Here is a 27,098-nt window from a genome sequence, read left to right on the forward strand (position 1 = left end):
AGAGCAGGGACGTTATGCTTAAATTGTATAATACTTTGGCTAGGCCACAGCTGGAGTACTGCGTGCAGTTCTGGTCGCCGTATTACAGGGAGGACGTGATTGCACTAAAGAGGGTGCAGAGGAGATTTACTAGGATGCTGCCTGGAATGGAGAATTTTTGTTATGAGGACAGATTGGATAGGCTGGGTTTGTTCTCACTGGAACAGAGGAGGTTGAGAGGAGACCTCATCGAGTTGTACAAAATATTCAGGGGCCTGGACAGTGGATAGTAAGGGCCTATTTCCATTGGTGGAGGGGTCTATTACAAGGGGGCATAGTTTTAAGGTGGTTGGTGGAAGGTTTAGAGGGGATTTGAGGGGGGCTTCTTTACGCAGATGGTTGTGGGGATCTGGAACTCGCTGCCTGGAAGAGTGGTGGATGCAGAAACCCTCACCACTTTTAAGAGATGGTTGGATGGGCATTTAAAGTGCAGTAACCTGCAGGGTTACAGACCTAGAGCTGGTAATTGGGATTAGACTGGATGACCTTTTGTTGGACGGCGCAGATATAATGGCAAGTACTGCAGGGAATAGAATACGGCCAGGGTGATTTCCTGGACTAGTTTCAATCACCTGGATGGATTGGAGTGGAATTTTCCCAGATTTTATTTCTCCCTAAATTGGCCTGGGTTTTTATCTGTTTTTTGCCTCTTCCAGATCACATGGCTCCGGTTGGGGTGGAGTGTAGAATGTCTTTAGTATAAGGGGTGTCGCAGTTGTGTGAAGCGAACTGGTTGGGCTGTGTGCTCTTTGCCTTTCTGTCATTGTTCATAGGTTTATATGTAAACTTTAGGGCTGCTGACCAAGGGCCGTGCAGCTCTGTCGGCCGGCGCGGACACGATGGGCCGAAATGGCCTCCTCCTGCGCTGTAAATTTCTATGTTTCTATGGTGCAGCCTACACTCCACAACTATGACAACGAATTTGCCGTTGAACAACATCCCATTGAACCTTTATATTTACCATCTGTAGTGCGATCAGCTGCCCGGGTGCTGCGACGCTAAAGGTGCCAATTTCTGAGCAACAGTAAATAGTCTGCTACAACAAAGCAACACCTGGGTTGTCTCCAGCTAAACACTAACCGAAGGCTGCAGCCGGATGCCTCGCTGCGAGCTGTAAACAGAACATGCAAGTTGAAAGGCTCCGGGTGCCTCACTCACCTGTCCATCACCAGGTTCCCGTCACTGAACCGGAGAGAAGTCCACATGTCCCAATACTCTGCGTTCGTGGGCTGTGTGTGGGGTCCAAACACTGCACTGATCCTGGAAAAGTCCAGAATAAATATCCCTTCAGGAGATTTCATCACAGCCCAAAGTTACATTTTTGATGAAAATAAAAACTGGGACCAGTAAAAATGACCATGAAAGCTGTTGGATTGTCATAAAAACCCAACTGGTTCACTAATGTCCTTTAGGGAACAAAACCTGCCGTCTTTACCCAGTCTGGCCGATAGGTAACTCCAATATCATACCAGCATGGTTGACTCTTAACAGCCCTCTGAAGTGGCCGAGCAAACCACTCTGTTTTATCAATAGGGATGGGCACTAAATGCCAGCTAATCTATTTCTTGGTGGTACTGTGGGAGGGTCTTTGATTATTCATTGAATAGTGCAGTAACACTAGATGTGGACCTCGCCTTAATTTAACATGATTCAAAGGACAGGACCTCTGGCAATATTGCACTCCCTCAGTACTGGACTGTCAGCCTAGATTACATGCTTAAAGCCTGGTGTGGGACTTAAAGCCATACCCATCCAACAAGAGAGTCCAACTGAACCGAGTGGACAATGTGCATGAGGTATATCTTCCTTATTTCACTAGTATTAACAAAATAGGTCAGAGCGGGTTTAAACCGGGGAAACCTGGTTTATATTCACGGCAACATTTTTCACTAAGGTTAGTGAACTGAAGAAAACGCACCCACATATATTTGTGGGAAGTGTCGTAATCAGCAATTTTAGCTCTCACACGTAAAGCAATTCAGAAGGTTCAAATCAGTATTGCTTTGTTTGCAAACTTAAACAACATGTGTGGGTTGGGAGAATGGAACAGGCATTCTGCCCAATTCTTGCTCAGAGAGGTTTAGTTTATTTCTGTTCCCCGCTGGCTGTAATCCAGGTCCGTCAGATGCACACAGCTACAAAGCTCACCCTTTTGAGAAGAAGTAGTAGTTCACAAGTCTGGTAAAGATTGGTGAAAACCACCCGCTGTCTTTGAGTAGCTGTTGTGGAAGAAAAGGAAAGAATTATAAATTTAGTGTAGAAATTTATGGCTCATATCTTAATTTTAAAATGGCAGGTACAGATATTTTGTGTATGCGTGCATGTTATTCACTGAATGTTATGAAGAAACAGCTATTCGAAATCCTGTGCAGTGTGTGCACTTCTTGTTCATAAACCTCACTTCCTGTTGTTACACTTTTGTTTCAATATTTATCATTGTAAATTGCTGTCAATATTTCCCATTCAATTTTGCTGTCAGCAGTTACAACAATGTAGTTGCAGGCTCTGGTCACTAGGTAGCTCTGTGGACTAGGTTTCTGAAGTTTCTGTCCCAGCTCAGTCACCATCCCATATATGATGAGCTCCGCTGGGCGGCCTAAGTGGAGGAAGTGCATCCGGGAGGGTGCTGAGCACCTCGAGTCTCATCGCCGAGAGCATGCAGAAACCAAGCGCAGACAGCAGAAAGAGCGTGCGGCAAATCAGTCCCACCCACCCTTTCCCTCAACGACTATCTGACCCACATGTGACAAGGACTGTGGTTCTCGTTTTGGACTATTCAGTCACCTAAGAACTCACTTTTAGAGTGGAAGCAAGTCTTCCTCGATTCCAAGGGACTGCCTATGATGATGATGATGATATGTACAAAAATTATAACCATCACCCGACAGCGAGCAATGCCGGAGCACAGTAACTAGTTATAATAGAAAAGTACTGCAGCAACGTTACACACACAGTTTGTGATACTTTGTGATAAATTGGTTTGTTGGAGAAATAGGAATTGGATTTTTACTGTCTATGTTAACTCTTTCAAGTCAAGTTCAAGTCCCACTCCAGAGACTTGAGCACAACAAAGTAGACTGACACTCCAGTGCAGTGCTGAGGGAGTGCTGCACGACCATTGGTTGAGACGTTCACCTGAGAGAGCATACGGGGCTCAGTTTGACATAAAAGATCCGATGGCACTATTTCCAAGAGCAGGGGCCCCTGTGTCCTGGCCAATATTTATCACTAAAACAGATTACTGGTCATTATCACATTGTGTTTGTGGGAGCTTGCTGTATGCAAATTGGCTGCTGCGTTTCCTACATTACAACAGTGACTGCACTCCAAAAGTACTTCATTGGCTGTAAAGTGCTTTAGGATTTCTGGTGGTCATGAAAGGCGCTATATAAATGTAAATCTTTTTACTGCTCATTCCTGACAACAAGGGTGTATCATATCTTAAAGATAGTATAAGCCCAGATGAATAAAATGAGAATACGGTATTAAAATTTATGCAATAGTAATACTAGTGATTTAACATTTCAGAGAAAGCCAACCCAGGAGGAAGCCTTTAAGTCTTGAACCAATATTTGCATTTTACTTTTTTGACAATAAACATCTAATAAACTCAAAAAAACTGCATTGAAATTTTTTTAAAATGTGAGGCACTGTCAGAAAATCGAAAGGGGCAGTGAGCTCGTTCTGTTAGCATAGTGTGGGAGATGGAAGTGACGCTTTAAACAAAGCAGGGGATTCAAAGTTGTCACATGGCATTCCTCCAATGATGGAATCAGGAAACGAACCCCCTTCTATGGTATTAAGCCACACGAGTAACAAGGTGCCAGGTACAATCCTCCAGTTAGCTCATCTCTGGTGTTGTCAACAAGATTCCAGGTACAGTCTGTGTTGACTTAGCTGATCTCAGGTGCTGTCAGCTGCAAGATGCCACAACTATCCCCCTGTTGGTGACAGGAACCAAGTCTCCGGTTTCTGATCACTAACCACTGATGTGGACAAGATCAGGATCAGGCTTGAGTTCATCTGTAATGCTGACCCCACCCCCCCCCATCAAACATGGTTAAATAGCCTGCCAAGACCCACTGTCAGGACTAACATGAAGGATAGACAATTGGGTGAGGAACTGGGCAGCTCTCATGCCCGTGGAACTGTATCCCAGCAAGAGTTGGCGACTCTGGGGGAGAGATTTGGAAGAAAAAAAACCAAAATGACTTGTATCTTAGCACATCACTTAAATTCTGCTAGCCTGAATTGAAAACATAGATGGAACCACAACAAAAATTTAGATTAAAGCACTATTCCCCATAAGCTATAGATCAGCTACTCTTGATTTGATCCACAATGAACAACACTAGCCCAACATACTCCGCTTCACAGCCCAGAAACAGGAAAGATGCACACGTACCTGCTGCAGCACGCCTTCACCCATCCGGAGCTACCAGCCACGATTGGCAAATATCTCAATGTTGGCTCCACTTTCTCATCCTGCAACCTTGTCTGTTCTCCGCTGTCGTTTTACTGCCTGCCGTGTTTAGCACTTGCTGACAGCAAGCTGGTGCTTTAAGGCCCCTCGACCTCAAAGGCATCACCACATTACATTCAATTTACAGCACAGAAACAAGCCATTCATGAAGCGGTTGTCTTATGAAGAAAGGTTTGAGCAGGTTGGGCCTATACTCATTGGAATTTAGAAGAGTAAGAAGTGATCTTATTGAAACATATCTGATTCTGAGGGGGCTTGACAGAGTAGATACAGAGAGGATGTTTCCCCTCGGGGAATCTAGAACTAGGGGGCATAATTTCAGAATAAGGGGTCACCCATTTAAAATGGAGATGAGGAATTTCTTCTCTCACAGGGTCGTGAATCTTTGGAATTCTCTACCCCAGAGAGCAATGGAGGGTGGGTCATTGTATATATTTAAGGTGTAAATAGACAGATTTTTGAACAGTAAGGGAGTCAAGGGTTATGGGGAGCGAGCAGGGAAGTGGAGTTGAGGCCAAGATCAGATCAGCCATGATTTTATTGAATAGTGGAGGAGGCTTGCGAGGCCAAATGTCCTACTCCTGCTCCTATTTCTTACATCATTCGGCCTAACGGATCTACGCCGGTGTTCATGCTCCACACAAGCTTGATCTCACCTTATCAACTTATCTTTCTATTCCTTTCTCCCTCACGTACAAATCTAGCTTCCTCTTAAGTGTATCTATGACATATTGAGGCCTTACTTTCCACCTCATGGACCCCAACACTTTTAATGCAATGAATTCATTCCATTTTTTTAATGGATAATATACAGACCTTCTGCAGAAACCTTGGATGGTTCGTCTCTGGAAAAATTCCTGAAATGATTACAAAGAATATGAGGTATGCTGTCAGCCAGAGGAATTGAGAGTGTTATTTTTGATATATAAATAAATGAGTTAATCACTTTAACAAGATAACCAAATAGCTGAATACCTCCATTTGACAAACACAGGCTATTAATCATCAGATGTCCAGGTTTACTGTGTTCAGACCTAACACACAGGAGAAAGAATGTTGATAATTTGTGAAACTTCCAATAGTGGGATTACATTGCAGTCATGTTAGACATTGGTTCTACCACAGATGACACCTCAGACCAGGACTGGTGGGCTCTGGCAGACCAGGATCACCTAGCCGGTTTCGCCGTTATTCTCACCCAGCAACAGTGAAGCTCTGTCCGTCTGGTTTGGTGCAGTGTTCCGCCCAGCGGCTCATTCAATCCTTGCCTGGTGCTAATGCTGTGCTATACAGAGCTCAGGTTTGAGACATGATCCGTGCTGAGTGAGTGATCCCAGCCAAGGCAGCAATGTAAGTGCTGCAATGCCTTAACATTGCCCCAAGAGGAAAGGAAGAAATCAGCCAAGGTCTGCACTCCTGATCGCAATCCAAAAAGACTCGCTGGACACCAGCTGAGATCGACCGAGATTGTGCTCAGTGTGGTTCCCGCCACAAATGAATAGCCCGCCTGCAGAGAATGCCCAATAAAACACTCCATGGAGAGTGGGGGCTGCTGCCACAAGTGAAACATAACCTCAGCAGGAGCGCTGCAAATGCAATTGTTTTTTTTAAAAACCAAAAGGTGAACAACATACAATTAACGGCAATTTATGAAAATGCACTTGGCATTGTTGCTCAGTTAGCGACCTTCCCCACCCCCAAATGCTGCGCCATCTTAAAGTGACAACCTGTACAGCAGCTCCAGTGCGACGGTGTCTCCGTAATCATGGGCCAGGATGTTGATTTTCTGCTGAGTTAGGCCCAGTTCCGCCATTAGCCCCTGGACAATATCTGCCTGCTCAAAGATGGAGTATCTGTGCAGCCTCTAGTCAAGAACAAGTGCATTGCGGTGTTAATTAACCCTCCGAATACTGAACGCCCCCAACAAACTGCCAAAATAGATGCGTCTTTATGATAATACTTGCAATTACACAAGCACCTTATAATGTCCAGACATTTTAAAGAGGCTCTCCCAATGAATTACTTTTTTGAAGTGAAATAACTGTTATATAGGCAAACGTGGCATCCATTCTGTGCCAGTAAATAGCAATGGGATGTATAATCAAAGACACTCAAAAAACAAACTTGCATTTATATAGCGCCCTTAACGACCTCAGGATGTCCCAAACTGCTTCACAGTCAATGAAGTCGTTTTGACGTGTAATCACTGTTGTAATATAGGAAACGCTGCAGCCAATTTGTGCACTGCAAGCTCCCACAAACAGCAATGAAATAATGACCAGATCATCTGTTTAATGATGTTGGTTGAATGATAAATTTGCATAAACACAACGTAAAATCCTCCATGAACCAGCGCAATCGGGCAGCGTAATAGAACATAATTGTTTATTTTTTATTCTTTCCATTAAAAAGTATTCCTTGATGTATTTAAGAGTGGTAACCTGGTGCAGTTTTATTAATACAGCTGAAAATGGATTTATCACCAAAAATAAGCATTCTTAATAAGGGCATCGAGTGAAATAACTATACTGAACCATTTACTACTTTCATTTCTGTACACTAGTCAGTTTCTTAGTAAATTAAATATTTTTTTATATGAAAAATCTTTAAAAACATGCCGACTAGTGCCTGTGCGCCTAAGAAAATGAGTATAATTTGAAGAGCCTTCCCAAACCAGCGCAATCGGCAGAATCTCGCAATGTCGACCAGAGGATGTGGCTAGCTTTAAAAACAGGGCCCGATGAGGGTGAATTTAATTCTGAACCAGAGTAAAAGATCACAGAAAACAGGAACGCAAGTGATTTGGGGCATAACGCACCTAGGTGTTAAATTCCTCAATCTTTTGTGCTAATTCGTCTGATTTTGCCCGGATTACGCTGATGTAACAATAACTTTTATTTATATAGCGCCTTTAACGTAATAAAACGTCTCAAAACGCTTCACAACAGAGTTACAGACAAACAGATAAATTTGACGCCAAGCCACAAAATAAATAATTAAGGCAGATGACCAAAAGCTTGTTTAAAGAAGTCAGTTTTAAGGAATGTCTTAAAGGAGGAAAGAGCAGTAGAGAGGTGGAGAGGTTTAGGGAGGGAGTTCCAGAGCTTGGGGCCCTAGCAGCTGAAGGCACGTCCACCGATGGTTGAGCAGTTATAATGAGGAATGTTCAAGAGACCAGAATTTGAGGTGTGCAGATATCTTGTGGGATTGTGAGGCTGAAAAAGATTACAGAGATAGGGAGGGGCAAGGCCATGGAGTGATTTGTAAACAAGAATGAAAATTTTGAAATCGAGGCATTGTTTAACTGAGAGCCAATGTACGTCAGAAACCAGAGGGGTGATGGGTGATCTTGACTTGGTGCGGGTTAGTACATGGGCTGCTGAGTTTTGGATGACCTCAAGTTTAGGTAGTGTGGAATGTGGGAGGCTGGCCAGGAGTGAGTTGGAGTAGTCAAATGTAGAGGTAACAAAGGCATGACTGAGGGTTTCGGCAGAAGAGCTGAGGCAGGGGCGGAGGCGGGCAATGTTACGGAGGTGGAAAAAGACGGTTTTAGTTATACTGCGGATATGTGGTTGGAAACTCATTTCAGGGTCAACTATGACACCTAGGTTGTGAACAGTCTTGTTCACCCTCAGATTGATGCTAGGGAGAGGGATGGAGTCAGTGGTTAGGGAACGCAGTTTGTGGCGGCGACCAAAGATAATGGCTTCGGTCTTCCCAATATTTAATTGGAGAAAATTTCTGCTCATCCAGTACTGGATGTCGGACAAGCAGTCTGACAATTTAGATACCAAGCAGGGGTCAAGAGAAATGGTGGAGAGATAGAGCTGGATGTCATCAGCATACATGTGGAAACTGACTCCGTGTTTTTGGATGATATCGCCAAAGGGCAGCATATAGATGAGCAATAGGAGGGGACCAAGGACAGATCCCTGGGGGTCACCAGAGGTAATGATGCGGGAGTGGGAAGAGAAGCCATTGCAGGAGATTTTCTGGCTACGATTAGATAGATAACGTAACTGGTAGAAACAAGCGGAAACTTGTCCCTTGCAAGTTTATTGCAAATAAAAATCCCTACAGTTGACAACCACTGAGCACCTTTACAGACCTTGAATACCATCTAGTACTCAAGGGGTTAGAGCTTCAGCAAAGGGACCAACGTTTGATGCTAGAATATGGATAAATGTTTGAATATTAAGAGAATCAAGGGATATGGGGATAGTGTAGGAAAGTGAAGTTGAGGTAGAAGATCAGCCATGATCCCACTGAATGGCGGAGCAGGCTCGAGGGGCCGAATGGCCTACTCCTGATGTTCTTATGCTACATTCTGTGACTCAGGGACCACATACTCACAGGTTTATCGCTGAATCCAAAGCCAAGAAAATCTAGTGCGATAACTCGATTAAACCTCAGCGTCAACCCTTCCCAGATCTAAAACAAAAAGCAGGTTACAATCCGCTTTAGTGCTCTCTGGCATTCTATAAAATGCTTCGGTTGTCTAGCAACAAATTTCAGTTGTTAAAGGGAAACTCGCTCGATTACTCACTCTAGTTTATTTCAAAATTAAATTTAAAAATAGATTTTTAATAACACCCTAGGATTGAGGGTATATTATGTTAAATTGCTTTCCACTAGCAATTAGGATTAAGAATTCTGGCCAATCTCATCCCTTCATAATGAAGATGTGTAATGAGCAATGAGGGCCCTGCTGCCATTGTACTGGCTGGAATAGCAAAGTTCAAAGTTCAAAGTTCTCAGATTTGAGAGATTTGGTGAAGGAAATAGTTCCCTTAAACTTCTACTGCATTCATTCCAGTTCTAATCTCTATGACAGTGCAATACTTTATTCACAACGCAGGTGCCCACTCTTCAAAATCACAGTCCCCCGCCCCGCATTAAAATCAAAAATGGGGGAAAAACAACTTTCAAAATTTGACTAAATCTTGGCATTCTTCTACTCTGCCCCTTACCTTGTGCCAGTCATAGCTCGATGTTGGGAAGCCATGCAAAAGGATTATCATATCGGAACTGCCAACAGCACCCAGGGAATCTGAAATTCACAAGCAGATCGCATTACGACAGCTTAAGGGGCCACCTACCAGTTCCAGTGGTTAAACATAGAAACATAGAAAATAGGTGCAGGAGTAGGCCATTCGAGCCTGCACCGCCATTCAATAAGATCATGGCTGATCACTCCTTCAGTACCCCTTTCCTGCTTTCTCTCCATACCCCTTGATCCCCTTAACCGTAAGGGCCATATCTAACTCCCTCTTGAATATATCCAATGAACTGGCATCAACAACTCTCTGCGGCAGGGAATTCCACGGGTCAACAACTCTCTGAGTTAAGGTAAACTCTGGATCAAGTTCTTAAAGTTGCTATATAAATGCAAGCATGGTTACTATTTTTTTGTTTGTCAGAGATCAGCTTTCTTCCCAAGAGTCACATTTGGACACAGCCACATCATCATCATCATCATCATCATCATCGGCAGTCCCTCAGAATCGAGGAAGACTCGCTTCCACTCTTAACATGAGTTCTTAGGTGGCTGTACAGTCCAATACGAGAACCACAGTCTCTGTCACAGGTGGGACAGATAGTCGTTGAGGGAAGGGGTGGGTGGGACTGGTTTGCTGCACGCTCTTTCCGCAGCCTGCGCTTGATTTCTGCATGCTCTCGGCAACAAGACTCGAGGTGCTCAGCGCCCTCCCGGATGCATTTCCTCCACCCACAGCATGGATGATAAATGCTGCTCTGGATCAAGTTCTTAAAGCAGCACCAAGCCACCATTAGGCTCTAATAAAACAAGGGGCTAGAAATTTGGTATTGCCCGCTTTGAGGGGGTGATGCTGCCGGGGCGCTACCTACCTATTCAGTTGTATCTCCCCAAGGAGAGTGGAGCACTAAGAGATGCGTTCCACATGCCCCCTCGGGCTTTAACACAGCGATAGCAGGAGGCCTACTCAACTTTTGGCGCTAGGATGCCTGCATCCTAACACCTAAAGATGAAAAAAGAAATCCCGTTGAAAAATTCAATAAACCTCACCGACATTTCCCACTCGTGTAACAAATAAATAAAAATTGAAAAAGTGACATTTTAGCACTTACCTTGCACTTCAGACGACATCGCCCCGGGCTTTCCCCTGCAGGTCTCAGCACCAAGCGAGGCGAAAGACTGAATTTTGCAAACGCGGCTCTACAGGGACGTTGCACACTCGGTGATGTCACCGAGTGGGGGCCGCTAGCGAGTGCTGCGCAAACTGTCAGCGCCGCCGCTAAACCGTCACTGAAGTTCGCGGTAGACACTGCCAGCATGGCGCTCGGCCAGCGGGTATCCATTAGCGCCCCTCTGGGACGCAAACGGATGGCACTAACCAACCAAATTTCTAGTCCAAGGTTTTTGGATCAAAATAACCTAACATTAATGCCTGCGCACATACAGAGGCTGAACTCCAGGACATAGTCAATATATTTACTGAGGCGTACGAAAGCATGGGCCTTACGCTAAACATCCGTAAGACAAAGGTCCTCCACCAGCCTGACCTCGCCGCACAGCACTGCCCCCCAGTCACCAAGATCCACAGCGCAGCCCTGGACACCGTGGACCACTTTCCATATCTTGGGAGCCTCCTATCAACAAGAGCAGGCATCGATGACGAGATCCAACACCGCCTCCAGTGCGCCGGTGCAGCCTTCGGCCGCCTGAGGAAAGGAGTGTTTGAAGACCAGGCCCTCAAAACTGCCACCAAGGTCATGGTCTACAGGGCTGTAGTAATACCTGCCCTCCTGTATGGCTCAGAGACATGGACCATGTACAGTAGACACCTAAAGTTGCTGGAGAAATATCACCAACGATGTCTCCGCAAGATCCTACAAATCCCCTGGGAGGATAGGCGCACCAACATCAGCGTCCTCGTCCAGGCCAACATCCCCAGCATTGAAGCACTGACCACACTCGATCAGCTCTGCTGGGCAGGCCACATAGTTCGCATGCCAGACACGAGACTCCCAAAGCAAGTGCTCTACTCGGAGCTCCTTCACGGCAAATGAGCCAAAGGTGGGCAGCGGAAATGTTACAAGGACACCCTCAAAGCCTCCCTGATAAAGTGCGACATCCCCACTGACACCTGGGAGTCCCTGGCCCAAGATTGCCCTAAGTGGAGGAAGTGCATCCGGGAGGGTGCGGAACACCTCGAGTCTCAATGCCAAGAGCATGCAGAAATCAAGCGCAGGCAGCGGAAAGAACGTGCGGCAAACCAGTCCCATCCACCCCTTCCCTCAACGACTATCTGCCCCACCTGTGACAGAGACTGTGGTTCTCATATTGGACTGTTCAGCCACCAAGAACTCACTTCAGAAGTGGAAGCAAGTCTTCCTCGATTCCGAGGGACTGCCTATGATGATGATGATGATGATGATCTCCATACAAAGGTATGCATTATGGGCTTTGCTAGAGGTTTTCTGACTGAATGAGAAAGTAACTGCCGAGCTGGTGACACACCCCAGCTTTAAGGATATCTCTCCCTTGAAGCTAGGACTGGCTGCAGAGCTCAGTGAAATTGATCATAAGAAACAATGTTGCTTTGCCCTGTGACAATAATTCTGGCTCTCAAAAACATTTTCTTGGGACAGTATCGTTGGCAGAAAGGCCGAGAACCAGAGGACACAGATTTAAGGTGATTGGCAGAAGAACCACAGGCGACATGAGGAAAAACTTTTTTACGCAGTGAGTGGTTAGGATCTGGAATGCACGGCCTGAGAAGGTGGTGGTGACAGATTAAATCATGGCTTTCAAAAGGAAAGTGGATAAGTATCTGAAGGAAAAAGAATTGCAGGGTTACGGGGAAAGAGAAGAGTGAGACTAGCTGAAGTGCTCTTGCAGAGAGCCAGCACGGGCTCAATGGGCCAAATGGCCTCCTCTGCTTAAACCATTCTATGATTCTATTCTATGATTATAGGGACAAATTATTACACGTGGTCAATGATTCCTTTTAAGATAAAAGGGCACAACTTATAGTACAATTTTAACGGCTTGCTCACATCTTGAATCCTTTCATTTTAAACACTGTCCTCAAAGAGAGGCTTTACCTCAACTAATTCCTGATCAAAAGAATCTGCCTATTCTCAGACAGCATTGTAAACTTGGAGAACAAACGGGCACTATTTTCAACTAAGCTTTTTTTTTAAAAAAGTGTCTTTAGAACTGCAAGCCAAACCAAGGCAAATAGTCCTATGTGTGACATACATGGAGCAATGTGCATAAACATTTATAAATAGCACAATTACAGATTCATTGAAGCCTCGTCATAGGAACATTAAGATCAGGAGTAGGCCATTCAGCCCCTCGGGCCTGCTCCGCCATTTAATTAGATCATGGTCATACCATACAAATACTCTCACCTCTGTAAAAAATGCGGTGATCTTTGAAGGTAAAGGTGGCTCCAGCCATTCTCCATGAATACAGAGAGGGTGAGAGAGTGGGGGGAGGAATGTGAAGGTAGACAGCAATGAGCGGTGCAGCGAGAAATGCGACCTGGATCCACCACTCTTTCATCCTTAAAAAGAGAACAAAAACAGCCACGTAAGGATTCTTCAAACAAAATGCAATCCTGGATCTTCCTTGCAAATTAGATACTGGTGGGAGAAAAAATAGTTACCACCAATAAACACCGAAATTATACTGCAAACATATTGCGATCTGCATAAGCTCTATAACCTCCTCCCACTAGAAGAAAACATAGTTTTCCAAAGTTAAGTCAAATGTTATGGCTAACCTTTAAACCACCATCCAAAGGGGAAAACATCTACGGAGCCAAGTTAAAGCACCAGCCAAATCGGGACTCTTCCCTTTCATACAAAAATGGAAAGAGCAGGTTCAGTTCAAAAGCTCCCCATAGTGCAGCAGCTTACCACTGACACTATCCATCCTCACAAATGGATAATGGCCGCTTATGCAAGTTCCTAGGTTTGATCCGTGGTCTGTGCTGAGTTTGCTGACAATCAGCATGGTACTTGCAGCTCTACAATTGGCCAAAGAGTTCCTACACTGGACAGGGTGATGGAGAAAAAGAGAGAGGAAAACCATCAAGGGTTTCTGCTCCTGCTCATAATCCAGTGACCCCCCCTGCTATGAAAGTGTATGTTTTAAAAAATGCAATGCCCACATCTGGTTTTCGATTGGGCTGTAGGTAACAGCCCCGCTTGAATGGCTTCTGGAGGCTTGTACATGATGGGCAAAGTATCAGACAACTTCAACTTGCATTTATATAGCGCCTTTAACATGGTAAAACATCACGGGAGTGACAGAATTTGACACCGAGCCATACCAGAGAACTTCTGCAAACCATTGTACAAACCTCCAGCAAGAGGCCGAGAGTCGGGTTGCCAACCCTCCAGGATTGCCCTGGAGTCTACAGGAATTAAAGATTAATCTCCTGGAGACTGCTGCAAGCAACCCATAAGAAATATTACAAGGGGGTTAAAAATGTGTGTGTTTTTGTTCATTTTCTTTGAATATTTTTGTTTATTAGTAATAAAAATATTATAGATGGGGGGGGGGGTGGTGTGGGTGGCGTAGATAAAGGCAGGTCATGTGATGAAACCTCCAGGAATATGTCCAACCAGAGTTGTCAATCCTAGACTGGAGGGAATGTGGAAAAAGAATAAAACACAAATTATTTGGATCAACATTTCCAAACACAATTACTTTTTTAAAACTAAAACATCTTGATTACAAATTATGTTCGATATATAAACTAGAGGTGATCCAAAACTCGGCTGCCCATGTCCTACATCGCACCGAGTCCCGTTCACCCATCACCCCTGTGCTCACTGACCTACACTGGCTCCCAGTTAAGCAACGCCTCGATTTCAAAATTCTCATCCTTATTTTCAAACTCCTCCATGGTCTCGCCCCTCCCTATCTCTGTAATCTCCTCCAGTCCCACAACCCCCCCCCGGGAGATGTCTGCGCTCCTCTAATTCTGCCCTCTTGAGCATTCCTGATTGTAATGGCTAAACCATTGGTGGCCGTGCCTTCCATTGCCGAGGCCCCAAGCTCTGGCACGCCTTGCCGAAATCTCTCCGCCTCGCTACCTCTCTTTCCTCCTTCAAGACGCTCCTTAAAACATACCTCTTTCATCAAGCTTTTTGTCACCTGCGCTAATTTATACTTATGCGACTCGGTGTCAATTTTCTAAATCACAATACTCCTGTGAAGTGCCTTGGGACGTTTCACTACGTTAAAGGGGCTATATAAATACAAGATGTTGTTGTTGATTGCTAAACAGATCTAGTGTCAGCCTTTAATATAGTTTAACAAAACGCAAATACATTTTAACATAATCTGTAATAACTTTCTTTTCATTAAAAAAAACGGCTGACAACATGCTGTTGTGACTGTGGAAAACTTTTAAAATAAGTTTTAACAGACTTTTATACAAATTAAAAATACTTATTTTATTTTCAAGTCTGAATGGATTTAAATATTAATATTTACGACAAAAAAACTAATTGAGATCATTTTTATTTAAGAAGCTGGTAAAATGTAGTAATATTTAGTCCCCTGAGCAGCCAGCCAGGTGAGTCGGCGCCAAACGACGCTTACCTGCGCTCAGGTGAGCTCTCATGCTCAGTCTGCCCGTCTCACCTGCGGATACGATTGTTTCCGGGTCACATCATTGGCTCCGCTGACCTCCCCCCGCCTTCCCCTTTCCCACACTGTGCACACAGGTCTCCCCCTGCTGCCCGGGAGGGTTAGCTGCCGCGCCAGATCCCCGTCACCTTGATGGACCAACCCCTTTCAGCAGTGTGGGGCTCTTCTCTAAGGTAACCCATAAGAAGGCACCGGGTTGCCCCAGTGTCACCAAACCAAAAACTAAAAAAAAAAATCCCCCTTTTTTAAAGGAGGCACAACTAATAAAAAACTTAAAAAAAAGAAAGATTTGGATTTATACAGCACCTTACGACCTCAGGACATCCCAAGGCGCTTTACAGCCAATGAAGTACTCCTGAAGTGCAGTCACTGTTGAAATGCTGGAAACCATGAAAACCAGAGAAAACTTATAAAACTTAATGAAAAGAAATCGGGGCTATGCTTTGGGGAAGCTGGGTCTGTTTAGACTATTGAGAATGCAAAAGCTATTAGACTGTTAATGTTAAAAGGGTGAATAAATAATCAATTATGAAGTATAAAAGTGTTAAAAATTAAATAGAATGCATATTTGTAATGTAACATTTTTAAAGGGCAGTATTTGCAAGGGTAGTTGCAGTTCTAAATGCCGTCTTGACTGGAATTATCCTATGGTCAATAAGACTAAATTGGAATCACTTATTTGTTATTAGGCAATATATTTAAAAGAGACAATTAAAGACTTTTCTGCTGCTGGTGCTTCATAATTGTTCGCTTTATATGTTCAAAGTGATCCGAAAAAGTTGCTTCAGTTGATAAAAGTTCAGGTAAACCGAACTATAGGGAGAAATAATTGGACAAGAACTAGTAATGTTACAACCGATTATGCACGTCCTATAAAATCATAGAATGATACAACAGAGGAGGCCATTCGGCCCAATTTGCCTGTGCCGGCTCTTTGAAAGAGCGATCCAATTAGGTGCATTCCCCTGCCCTTTCCACATAACATTGCAAATTTTCCCCTTCAAGTATTTATCCAATTCCATTTTGAAAGTTACTATTGAATCTGCTTCCACTACCCTTTCAGGCAGTGCATTCCAGATCCTTAAAGAGCCGGGATCTACAGGACTACAGACCTAGTGCTGGAAGGTGGGATTAGGCTGGGAAGCTCTTTTAGGAGCGACACGGACACAGGCCAAATGGCCTCCTTCTGTGTCCATATTTTCTATGAGTCTAACAACTCGCTGCATCTAAAAAAAATTCTCCTCCTCTCGCCTCTGGTTCTTTTGCTAATTATCTGAAATCTGTGTTCTGCATCTTAAACTTCATTGGCTTTCAAAAAAAAACCAAAAACCAAAAAAAAAAGGGGCCTTGAAAATGTCTGCTGTGTCACCCAGGTCGGGTAGCATGGTTTTAATGTTTTATGTTTTTGCAGGTTAACTCAAAAGAGTTTCATTGGCTTTGAGACGTCCTGAGGACGTAAAAGGCGCTATATAAATGCAAGTTCTTCCTTTGTTTATAAATGAAAAAATAAACAAATATCAATGCACCAATTCCCCCCCTCCTCCCCTCACAATTTATGGTAAAGCAGGGTGGGGGGGGGGGAACTTTCAAATAAATTACATTATTTACAGTAACTTTTACTGAAGACGTACTTTGTGCCAGTGTGCTGGCCCGGTACAAACGGCGCGAGATACCACTGTATCTAGCGGCGTCCTGGGCGTTGCCCCGGCAACCGCCGCCGACCGCTCGCCTCCCCTCCCGGCAACGGCGGCCCGCCGCACTCCGGAATAAGCCGCGCTCTCATTGGCTGGATTCAAAGACACGCACCAATCGGGATGATGTTTGAATGGCAGCGGCGGTTAAATCTGTTGTCCTGCTGGCTCTGCCAGCTCTATAATTTATTGATTGATTGAGGGAGCAGGGTGGATTTTAAAGATGTCAGTGAAGAGTACGATCGGGAATCCTGAGGTAAAGTCAAGTGTGTTTGCGGAGGGGGCTGTGTTACTGTTATGATGTGGCGGATGCATGGCCTGAGGTTTCCCCGGACTCGCGGTGGTGCTGCAACCGGGGCTCCTGCCTTTCATTGCTGGCTGGCCCGCCCTGGGGTGCGGCGTGTGAGGCTGGATAGTGAGGGCCCGCCGGCTGTTTGACTGTGGGGGACATCACAGCCCCCTCCTGCCGGCAGCGAGCTGCCGCGCGTGCGCTTTTTAATCATGTTATCGCCCCGCCCCCTCGCTATCGCCCCGCCTACTCCGTCCTCGCCCCGCCCCGCCCCTTCACGCGCCCCCTCCGTCCTCGTCCGCCCCCCCTTTCCTCCCTCGAGATCCCTAATCCCCACCTCTCAACATAGAACCCCACCTCATCCCTCCAGCCTCTCATATCTGGGCATGTAGCTCAAAATCCAGGAGTGACCACAGATATGGTTGAATTTCAAATTCAGTTGGAGGGTGAGAAAGTTGGATCGCAAACCAGTGTCCTGACCTGAAAGAAAGGCGATTACAACAGCATAAAGGCAAAGTTGGCTAAAGTGGACTGGGAAAATAGATTAAAGTGTAAGATGATTGATAATCAGTGGCAGACATTTAAGGCGATATTTCATAACTCTCAACAAAAATATATTCCAGTGAGAAGAAAATAAGAACATAAGAAATAGGAGCAGGAGAAGGCCATACGGCCCCTCGAACCTGCTCCGCCATTCAATACGATCGTGGCTGATCTGATCATGGACTCAGCTCCACTTCCCCGCCCGCTCCCCATAACCCCTTATCCTCTTATCGTTTAAGAAACTGTCTGTTTCTCTTAAATTTATTCAATGTCCCAGCTTCCACGACTCTCTGAGGCAGCGATTTCCACAGATTTACAACACTCAGAGAAGAAATTTCTCCTCATCTCAGTTTTAAATGGGCGGCCCCTTATTCTAAGATTATGCCCTCTAGTTCTAGTCTCCCCTATCAGCGGAAACATCCTCTGCATCCACCTTGTCAAGTCCCCTCATAATCTTATACGTTTCGATAAGACAACCTCTCATTCTTCTGAATTCCAATGAGTAGATGCCCAATCTACTCAACCTTTCCTCATAAGTCAACACCTCATCTCTGGAATCAACCTTGTGGACCGTCTCTGAAATGCCTCCAAAGCAAGTATATCCTTTCGTAAATATGAAAACCAAAACTGCACGCAGTATTCCAGGTGTGGCCTCACCAATACCCTGTATAACTGTAGAAAGACTTCCCTGCTTTTATACTCCATCCCCTTTGCAATAAAGGCCAAGATTCCATTGGCCTTCTGATCACTTGCTGTACATAGAAACATAGAAAATAGGTGCAGGAGTAGGCCATTCGGCCCTTTGAGCCTGCACCAGCATTCAATATGATCATGGCTGATCATGCAACTTCAGTACTCCATTCCTGTTTTCTCTCCATACCCCTTGATCCCTTTAGCCTTAAGGGCCACATCTAACACCCTTTTGAATATATCTAACGAACTGGCCTCAACAACTTTCTGTGGTAGAGAATTTCACAGGTTCACAATTCTTTGATTGACGAAGTTTTTCCTCATCTCGGTCCTAAATGACTTACCCCTTATCCTTAGACTGTGACCCCTGGTTCTGGACTTCCCCAACATCGGGAACATTCTTCCTGCATCTAACCTGTCCAATCCCGTCAGAATTTTATATATTTCTATGAGATCCCCTATCATTCTTCTAAATTCCAGTGAATATAAGCCTAGTCAATCCAGTCTTTTTTCATATGTCAATCCTGCCATCCCGGGAATCAGTCTGGTGAACCTTCGCTGCACTCCCTCAATAGCAAGAATGTCCTTTCTCAGATTAGGAGACCAAAACTGTGCACAATATTCAAGGTGTAGCCTCACCAAGGCCCTGTACAACTGCAGTAAGACCTCCCGGCTCCTATACTCAAATCCTTTTGCTATGAAGGCCAACATGCCATTTGCCTTCTTCACCACCTGCTGTACCTGCATGCCAACTTTCAATGACTGATGTACCATAACACCCAGGTCTCATTGCACCTCCCCTTTTCCTAATCTGTCACCATTCAGATAATATTCTGCCTTTCTGTTTTTGCCACCAAAGTGGATAATCTCACATTTATCTACATTATATTGCATATGCCATGCATTTGCCCACTCACCTAATCTGTCCAAGTCACCCTGCAGCCTCTTAGCATCCTCCTCACTGCTCATAGTGCCACCCAGCTTAATGTCATCTGCAAACTTGGAGATATTACATTCAATTCCTTCGTCTAAATTATTAATGTATATTGTAAATAGCTGTGGTCCCAGCACTGAACCTTGCGTACCCCACTAGTCACTGCCTGCCACTCTGAAAAAGACCCGTTTATTCCTACTCTTTGCTTCCTGTCTGCCAACCAGTTCTCTATCCACGTCAGTACAATACCCCCAATACCATGTGCTTTAATTTTACACACCAATCCCTTGTGTGGGACCTTGTCAAAAGCCTTTTGAAAGTCCAAATACACCACATCCACTGGTTCTCCCTTGTCCACACTACCAGTTACATCCTCAAAAAATTCTAGAAGATTTGTCAAGCATGATTTCCCTTTCATAAATCCATGCTGACTTGGACCGATCCTGTCACTGCTTTCCAAATGTGCTGCTATTACATCTTTAATACTTGATTCCAACATTTTCCCCACTACCAATGTCAGGCTAACCGGTCTATAATTCCCTGTTTTCTCTCCCTCCTTTTTTAAAAAGTGGGGTTACATTAGCTACCCTCCAATCTATAGGAATTGATCCAGAGTCTATAGAATGTTGGAAAATGACCACCAATGCATCCACTATTTCTAGGGCCACGTCCTTAAGTACTCTGGGATGCAGACTATCAGACCCTGGGGATTTATCGGCCTTCAATCCCATCAATTTCCCTAACACAATTTCCTGACTAATAAGGATTTCCTTCAGTTCCTCCTTCTCGTTAGACCCTCGGTCCCCTAGTATTTCCGGAAGGTTATTTTTGTCTTCCTTAGTGAAGACAGAACCAAAGTATTTGTCGAATTGATCTGCCATTTCTTTGTTCCCCATTATAAATTCACCTGATTCTGACTGCAAGGGACCTACATTTGTCTTCACTAATCTTTTTCTCTCCACATATCTATAGAAGCTTTTGCAGTCAGTTTTTATGTTGCCTGCAAGCTTACTCTCGCACTCTATTTTCCCCCTCCTAATTAAACCCTTTGTCCTCCTCTGCTGAATTCTAAAGTTCTCCCAGTCCTCAGCTTTGCTGCTTTTTCTGGCCAATTTATATGCCTTGGATTTAACACTATCTCTAATTTCCCTTGTTAACCACGGTTGTGCCACCTTCCCCATTTTATTTTTATGCCAGACAGGGATGTACAATTGTTGAAGTTCGTCCATGTGAGCTTTAAATGTCTGCCATTGCCTATCCACCGTCAACCCTTTAAGTATCATTCGCCAGTCTATCTTAGCCAATTCACGTCTTATACCATCGAAGTTACCTTTCTTTAAGTTCAGGATCCTAGTCTCTGAATTAATTGTGTCATTCTCCATCTTAATGAATTATGGTCTCTCTTCCCCAAGGGGCCTCGCACAACAAGATTGCTAATTAATCCTCTCTTATTACACAACACCCAGTCTAGGATGGCCAGCTCTCTAGTTGGTTCCTCGACATATTGGTCTAGAAAACCATCCCTTATATCTGCGTACTAACCTTTTGTGTTTCATGCACAAGTACCCCCAAGTCCCGCTGTACTGCAGCACTTTGCAATCTTTCTCCATTTAAATAATAACTTGCTCTTTGATTTTTTTCTGCCAAAGTGCATGACCTCACACTTTGCGACATTATACTCCACTTGCCAAATGTTTTCCCACTCACTTAGCCTGTCTATGTCCTTTTGCAGATTTTGTGTGCCCTCCTCATACACTGCTTTTCCTCCCATCTTTGTATCGTCGGCAAACTTGGCTATGTTACATTCAGTCCCTTCCTCCAAGTCGTTCATATAGATTGTAAATAGTTGGGGTCCCAGCACTGATCCCTGCGGCACCCCACTTGTTACTGATTGCCAACCTGAGAATGAACCATTTATCCCTACTCTCTGTTTTCTATCCAGGCTAATATATTACCCCCAACCCTGTGATCTTTTATCTTGTGCAGTAACCTTTTATGTGGCACCTTGTCAAATGCCTTCTGGAAGTCCAAATACACTATATCCACTGGTTATCTTTATCCACCCTGTTCGTTACATTCTCAAAGAATTCTAGCAAATTTGTCAAACATGACTTCCCCTTCATAAATCCATGCTAAACTCTGCCTGACCAAATTTTGCTTTTCCAAATGTCCTGCTACTGCTTCTTTAATAATGGAGTCCAACATCTTCCCAACCACAGATGTTAGGCTAACTGGTCTATTTGCAGTTTTCCAATCTGCTGCGACCTCCCCAGAATTCAGGGAATTTTGGTAAATTACAACCAATGCATCCACAATCCCTGCCGCTACTTCTCTTAAGACTCTAGATCAGGTCCAGGGGATTTATCTGCCAAACAAAGATGGGGATTCAGGCCTGCTTTATTCCTAAACAGATTCTGAAAGTGCAAGGTAGTCAAGATATTACCACAGATTTTGCGTTTTGCCCAGGATACTGGTCAGTTGTTAGTGACCTAAAATAAATACAAGAACATAAGAAAATAGGAGCAGGTGTAGGCCATTTGGCCTCTCGAGCCTGCTCCGCCATTCAATAAGATCATGGCTGATCTGATCATGGACTCAGCTCCACTTCCCTGTTTGCTCCCCCTAACCCTTTATTCCCTTATCGCTTACAAATCTGTCTATCTCCGCCTTAAATATATTCAATGACTCAACCTCCACAGCTCTCTGAGGTAGACAGATGTTAGGCTAACTGGTCTATAATTTCCTGCTTTTTGTCTGCCTCCTTTTTTAAATAGGGGCGTTACATTTGCAGTTTTCCAATCTGCTGGAACCTCCACAGAAAGACTTTTAAAGAAGAGAGAACCATCTGTGGTTAACTAAAGAAGTAAAGGATGGTATAATTTTTTTTTTTAAGTCATATAAAGTTGCCAAGATTAATGGGAGGCCAGAGGATTAGGAAATTTTAAAAAATCAGCAAAGGATGATTAAAAACATTATAACGAGAGGGAAGCTAGAGTATGAGAGTAAACTAGCAAGAAATATAAAAATAGATAGTAAAAGCTTCTACAGATATATAAAAAGAAAGAGAGTAGCTAAAGTAAACATTGGTCCTTTAGAGGATGAGACAGGGGAATTAATAATGGGGAACAGGGAAATGGCGGAGACGTTGAACAAATATTTTGTATCGGTCTTCACTGTAGAAGACACTAAAAACGTCCCAATAATAGATAATCAGGAGCTATAGGGAGGGAGGAACTTAAAACAATCACTATCACTAAAGAAAACGTACTCGGTAAAATAATGAGACATAGGCCCCAAGTTTCCACACGCTACAAAACGGGTGCCCCTCCGAGCTGGGCGCCCGTTTTTCGTGCTAAAAACGGCGCCCGAAAAAAAACGCGCAATTCTGGAGCGCCCTGCATCTCCATGTCTGCTTGGCGCGGCGCCCAGGGGGCGGAGCCTATCACTCGCGCCGATTTTGTAAGTGGGAGGGAGCAGGTACCATTTAAATTAGTTTTTTTCCTGCCGGCAACCCTGCGCGTGCGCGTTGGAGCGTTCGCGCATGCGCAGTGTGAAGGAAACATTGGCACTCGGCCATTTTTGTAGTTCTTTGTAGCTGTTTAATTTTTGAACATTTTTTAATAAAAGCACATTGCCATCAGCACATCAGCACTGAGGCTTCTTGCAGCAGTGAGAAGGCTGCAGGAAGCCTCAGAAAGTTGAGGCAGCCGTTTCCCGACGGCCTCCCCCCCCCCCCCCCTGCCGTCGGGAATGGCTGCTGAACTTGTGAGGCTTCCTGCAGCCTTCTCACTGTCTCCTTCCCCCGCCCGCCGTCTGGAACGGCTTCCTCCCCCCCACCGCTGCATTCGGTCGGTCGGTTGGTCGGGCCCGCACTCCCTCCTTCCCCCCCGCCCGCTGTCGGGAACAGCTTCCTCCTCCCCCCCTGCCGTCGGGAACGAACGGCTTCCTCCTCCCCCCGCGGGAACGGCTGCCTCAACTTGTGAGGCTTCCTGCAGAATTCTCCCTGGCTGAAGCACTTTCACACAGGTAGGAAGATGGTTTATTTAATCTTTTCTTTGCTTATAAATGTTTATTCAGGTTGGATTTATTTGTATAATATTTGTATAAGTATAAATAAGGATTTATTATAGAATTTAATGACTTCCCTTTCCCCCCCTCCCCCCCCCCCATCTCGTTCTGGACGCCTAATTTGTAACCTGCGCCTGATTTTTTAATGTGTAGAACAGGTTTTTTCAGTTCTACAAAAATCTTCACTTGCTCCATTCTAAGTTAGTTTGGAGTACGTTTTCACTGTGGAAACTTTGAAATCAGGCGTCAGTGGCCGGACACGCCCCCTTTTGAAGAAAAAATTCTGTTCCAAAGTGAAACTGTTCTAACTGACTAGAACTGCAGAAAAAAAAATGTGGAAAATTGCGATTTCTAAGATAGTCCGTTCTCCACCAGTTGCTCCTAAAAATCAGGCGCAAATCATGTGGCAACTTGGGGCCTAAAGGTGGAGAAGTCCTCTGGACCTGATGGCTTGCATCCTAGGGTCTTAAAAGAAGTGGTTACAGATATAGTGGATATATTGGTTGTAATCTACCAAAATTCCCTGGATTCTGGAGAGGTCTCAGCAGATTGGAAAACCGCAAATGTAACGCCCCTATTTAAAAAAGGAGGCAGACAGAAAGCAGGAAACTATAGACCAGTTACCCTAACATCTGTCGTTGGTAAAATGCTGGAATCTATTATTAAGGAAGCAGTAGCAGGACATTTGGAAAAGCATAATACAGTCAAGCAGAGTCAGCATGGTTTTATGAAAGGGAAATCATGTTTGACAAATTTGCTGGAGTTCTTTGAAGATATAATGAGCAAGGTGGATAAGGAGGAACCAGTGGATGTGGTGTATTTGGATTTCCAGAAGGCATTCGATAAAGTGTCACATAAAAGGTTACTGCACAAGATAAGAGCTCAAGGGGTTGGCAGTAATTTATTAGTGTGGATAGAGGATTGGCTAACTAACAGAAAACAGAGAGTCGGGATAAATGGGTAATTTTCCGGTTGGCAAACGGTAACTAGTGGAGTGCCACAGGGATTAGTGCTGGGGTCTCAACTATTTACAATCTATATTAATGACTTGGATGAAGGGACTGAGTGTAATTTAGCCAAGTTTGCAAAGATGGGTGGGAAAGCAAGTTGTGAGGAGGACACAAAAAATCTGCAAAGGGATATAGACAGGCTAAGTGAATGGGCAAACAGTTAACAGATGGAGTATAATGTGGGAAAGTGTGAGGTTATCCACTTTGGCAGGAAAAAGAAAAAAGAAAATTATTATTTTAATGGAGAGAAACTACAAAATGCTGCAGTTCAGAGCAACCTGAGGGTCCTTGTGCATGAAACACAAAAAGTTAGTATGCAGGCACAGCAAGTAATCAAGAAGGCAAATGGAACAAGCGAGATGGAGTATAAAAGCAGGGAAGTCCTGCTGCAACTGTACAGGGTATTGGTGAGGCCACACCTAGAGTACTGTGTACAGGTTTGGTCTCCTTATTTAAGGGAGGATGTACTTGCATTGGAGGCAGTTCAGAGAAGATTCACTAGGTTGATTCCGGAGATGAGGGGGTTGACTTATGAAGAACAGATGAGTAGGTTGGGCCTATGCTCATTGGAGAGGTGATCTTATTGAAACTTATAAGATACTGAGGAGGCAGAGGGGATGTTTCCACTCAAGGAGGAATCCAGTACTAGGAGGCATAGTTTAAGAATAAGAGGTCACCCATTTAGAACTGAGATGAGGAGGAATTTCTTCTCTCAAAGAGTCATATATCTGTGGAATTCTCCACCCAAGAGAGCTGTGGAGGCTGGGTCATTGAACACATTTAAAGTGGAGATAGACAGATTTCTGATCGATAAAGGAGTGAAGGGTTATGGGGCGCGGGCAGGAAAGTGAAGCTGAGCCCAAGATCAGATCAGCCATGATCTTATTTAATCATGGAGCAGGCTCGAGGAGCCTAATGACGTACTCCTGCTCCAAATTCTTATGTTATGTTCTCATGTTATGTTCTTGTGTTATATTTGTCATTTTTTTTTTCTCTCCATAGTTTCTGAAGAAAAGAGTCGTACCAAATCCGAAGTACCAGTATGTTCGAGCACGGGTTGATACCGGTAAATGGACTGAATTATTACAATGATTTATAAACATAGGATTAGTAGTAGAAGCATGAAGGGGAAGATTAAAAACAAGTTCTCCAAACAAAGCTTCATAAGGATGTGGAATGTTTTATGAGAAATAGCTAGTGAAGCTGAGTCAATCACCGCATTTAAGAGGGAATTAGGGAAATCCTTCAAGAAAACTACTAAATGGCATGGAGAAAGCAGAGAAATGGGATTAGAATAAGCAGCTCCAGTAACGATCTAGCACAGACAGAGGCACGATGGGCCAAATGGCCTCCTCTTGTACAGAAATTTCTATGCTTGCACTGCACAGAGCAAAAGGGAATAAAGGAACATGCTACAAGCCCGTTATGTGAAGTTCAGAGGACATTATAAACTGGTGAGATTAAGTAGTGTATGCATGACATGCAGCCTCGGAGACCCACTGCACTCTTGACAACATTTTTATACCCTATAAAGGTAAAGTGTGGAGGGCTGATTTACTCTACTTTCACAGAGGTTTTCTTTTATGGATGGAGTCTGGGGCAGGGGAGACCTAAACTTTCCTTCTGGCGCCCAGAGGCGCACTCCTGCTCCTTCTGGCCAGACAAAGAAAAGTGAAAATCTTGACATTTTAGAGCTTTCCTTCTCTTCTCTTCTGACCAGGCATGAAATCCGCAGTGGCTTCCCGCTCAGGCTGGGCTCGATTGTCATTGGACGCTAATCTGCATATTTAAGTCAGGACCCGCAAACCCCCCCCCCCAGGCTTTGGGCAGGCGACCTAGCCACCCTGGTTTCCATCAGGTAGTTGGGATTAAAACTACACCTTGGGTTTCATCACAAGAGCTATACGCTGGAACTTTCAATATTGGCGGGGGCATGATACAGGTGCTGTCTGTTCGGCCGCCGTCAATGGAAAGGAAAATGGAGCGAGGTGTATAATGGGCGGCCAATCTGATATTGCCCGTTTTACGTTCCAACGAAGTTGAAAGTTCTGCCCGTCGAGTATAAATGCAATAGTGTCCTGCTGCAATTGTACAGATTGTTGATCAGAGCTTATTGTGTCCAGTTTTGGCAACTCTACCTTGCATTGATGCACTAGCCTTGGAGGCAGTTCAGTGATGGTTTATCAGGATGATTGGGATGAAAAGATTTATTAATGATAAACTCGGTGAATTTGATTTGTATTCCCTAAAGGTGAAAATGTTAAAGGATGATCAGATTTCAATGTTTAAAATATTGACGAGAATTGACAGGATGGTTAGGGAACAAGGCTTCCCTGTAGTATGGGAATCCAGAAACAAAAAGGCATAACCTGATTAAAAGTAATTGCAGGGAAAAATTTCTTCGCACAAGGGATTGCAAGAATGTGGAACACATTGTCCCTGAAGGTCTTTTATGCAGAATCAATTGAGGTATTTAAATGCCAGATGGATACTTACTTGAAAAATAGAGGTATTAAAGAATACGGAATGATGGCAGAAAATTAGAAAAAGAAAGCTGCCAACTAAACTCGGATCAGGCTTGGGCCAATTGGCCTACTCCTGTTTCTATGTAACAAGCTGGAAGTGTGATAATACTGCCCTAAGGTGCATAAATACAGCAAATTCACAATAGAAATGCAATTATTCTCAAAATTCTTA

General features: G+C 44.3%; 2 protein-coding genes across 3 annotated transcripts in view; one reads left to right on the forward strand and one right to left on the reverse strand.

The window, feature by feature from the left end:
* mest (mesoderm specific transcript) overlaps positions 1 to 16,926 on the reverse strand; it is a 32,042-nt gene extending 15,116 nt beyond the window's left edge. Inside the window, exons 1-9 of one of the 2 annotated variants that reach the window (XM_070897201.1) lie at positions 16,808 to 16,926; positions 12,923 to 13,077; positions 9,493 to 9,572; positions 8,876 to 8,953; positions 6,250 to 6,386; positions 5,498 to 5,556; positions 5,339 to 5,379; positions 2,188 to 2,258; positions 1,198 to 1,299 (exon numbers count right to left, since the gene is read on the reverse strand). In XM_070897201.1, coding sequence (XP_070753302.1) covers positions 1,198 to 1,299; positions 2,188 to 2,258; positions 5,339 to 5,379; positions 5,498 to 5,556; positions 6,250 to 6,386; positions 8,876 to 8,953; positions 9,493 to 9,572; positions 12,923 to 13,076 — 722 coding nt within the window. In that variant the 5' untranslated portion in view covers position 13,077; positions 16,808 to 16,926. Of the gene's footprint in view, positions 1 to 1,197; positions 1,300 to 2,187; positions 2,259 to 5,338; positions 5,380 to 5,497; positions 5,557 to 6,249; positions 6,387 to 8,875; positions 8,954 to 9,492; positions 9,573 to 12,922; positions 13,078 to 15,128; positions 15,217 to 16,807 lie in introns of those variants that run through there. The other variant, XM_070897200.1, reaches the window with a different exon arrangement.
* Positions 16,927 to 16,980: 54 nt separating this feature from the next.
* Positions 16,981 to 27,098, forward strand: part of cep41 (centrosomal protein 41) — a 36,314-nt gene continuing 26,196 nt past the window's right edge. Inside the window, exons 1-2 of the mRNA XM_070897197.1 lie at positions 16,981 to 17,123; positions 25,404 to 25,467. Coding sequence (XP_070753298.1) covers positions 17,091 to 17,123; positions 25,404 to 25,467 — 97 coding nt within the window. The 5' untranslated portion in view covers positions 16,981 to 17,090. The remainder of the gene's footprint in view (positions 17,124 to 25,403; positions 25,468 to 27,098) is intronic.

Source organism: Pristiophorus japonicus, chromosome 13 (assembly GCF_044704955.1).
Source record: "Pristiophorus japonicus isolate sPriJap1 chromosome 13, sPriJap1.hap1, whole genome shotgun sequence".
NCBI lineage: Eukaryota > Metazoa > Chordata > Chondrichthyes > Pristiophoridae > Pristiophorus > Pristiophorus japonicus.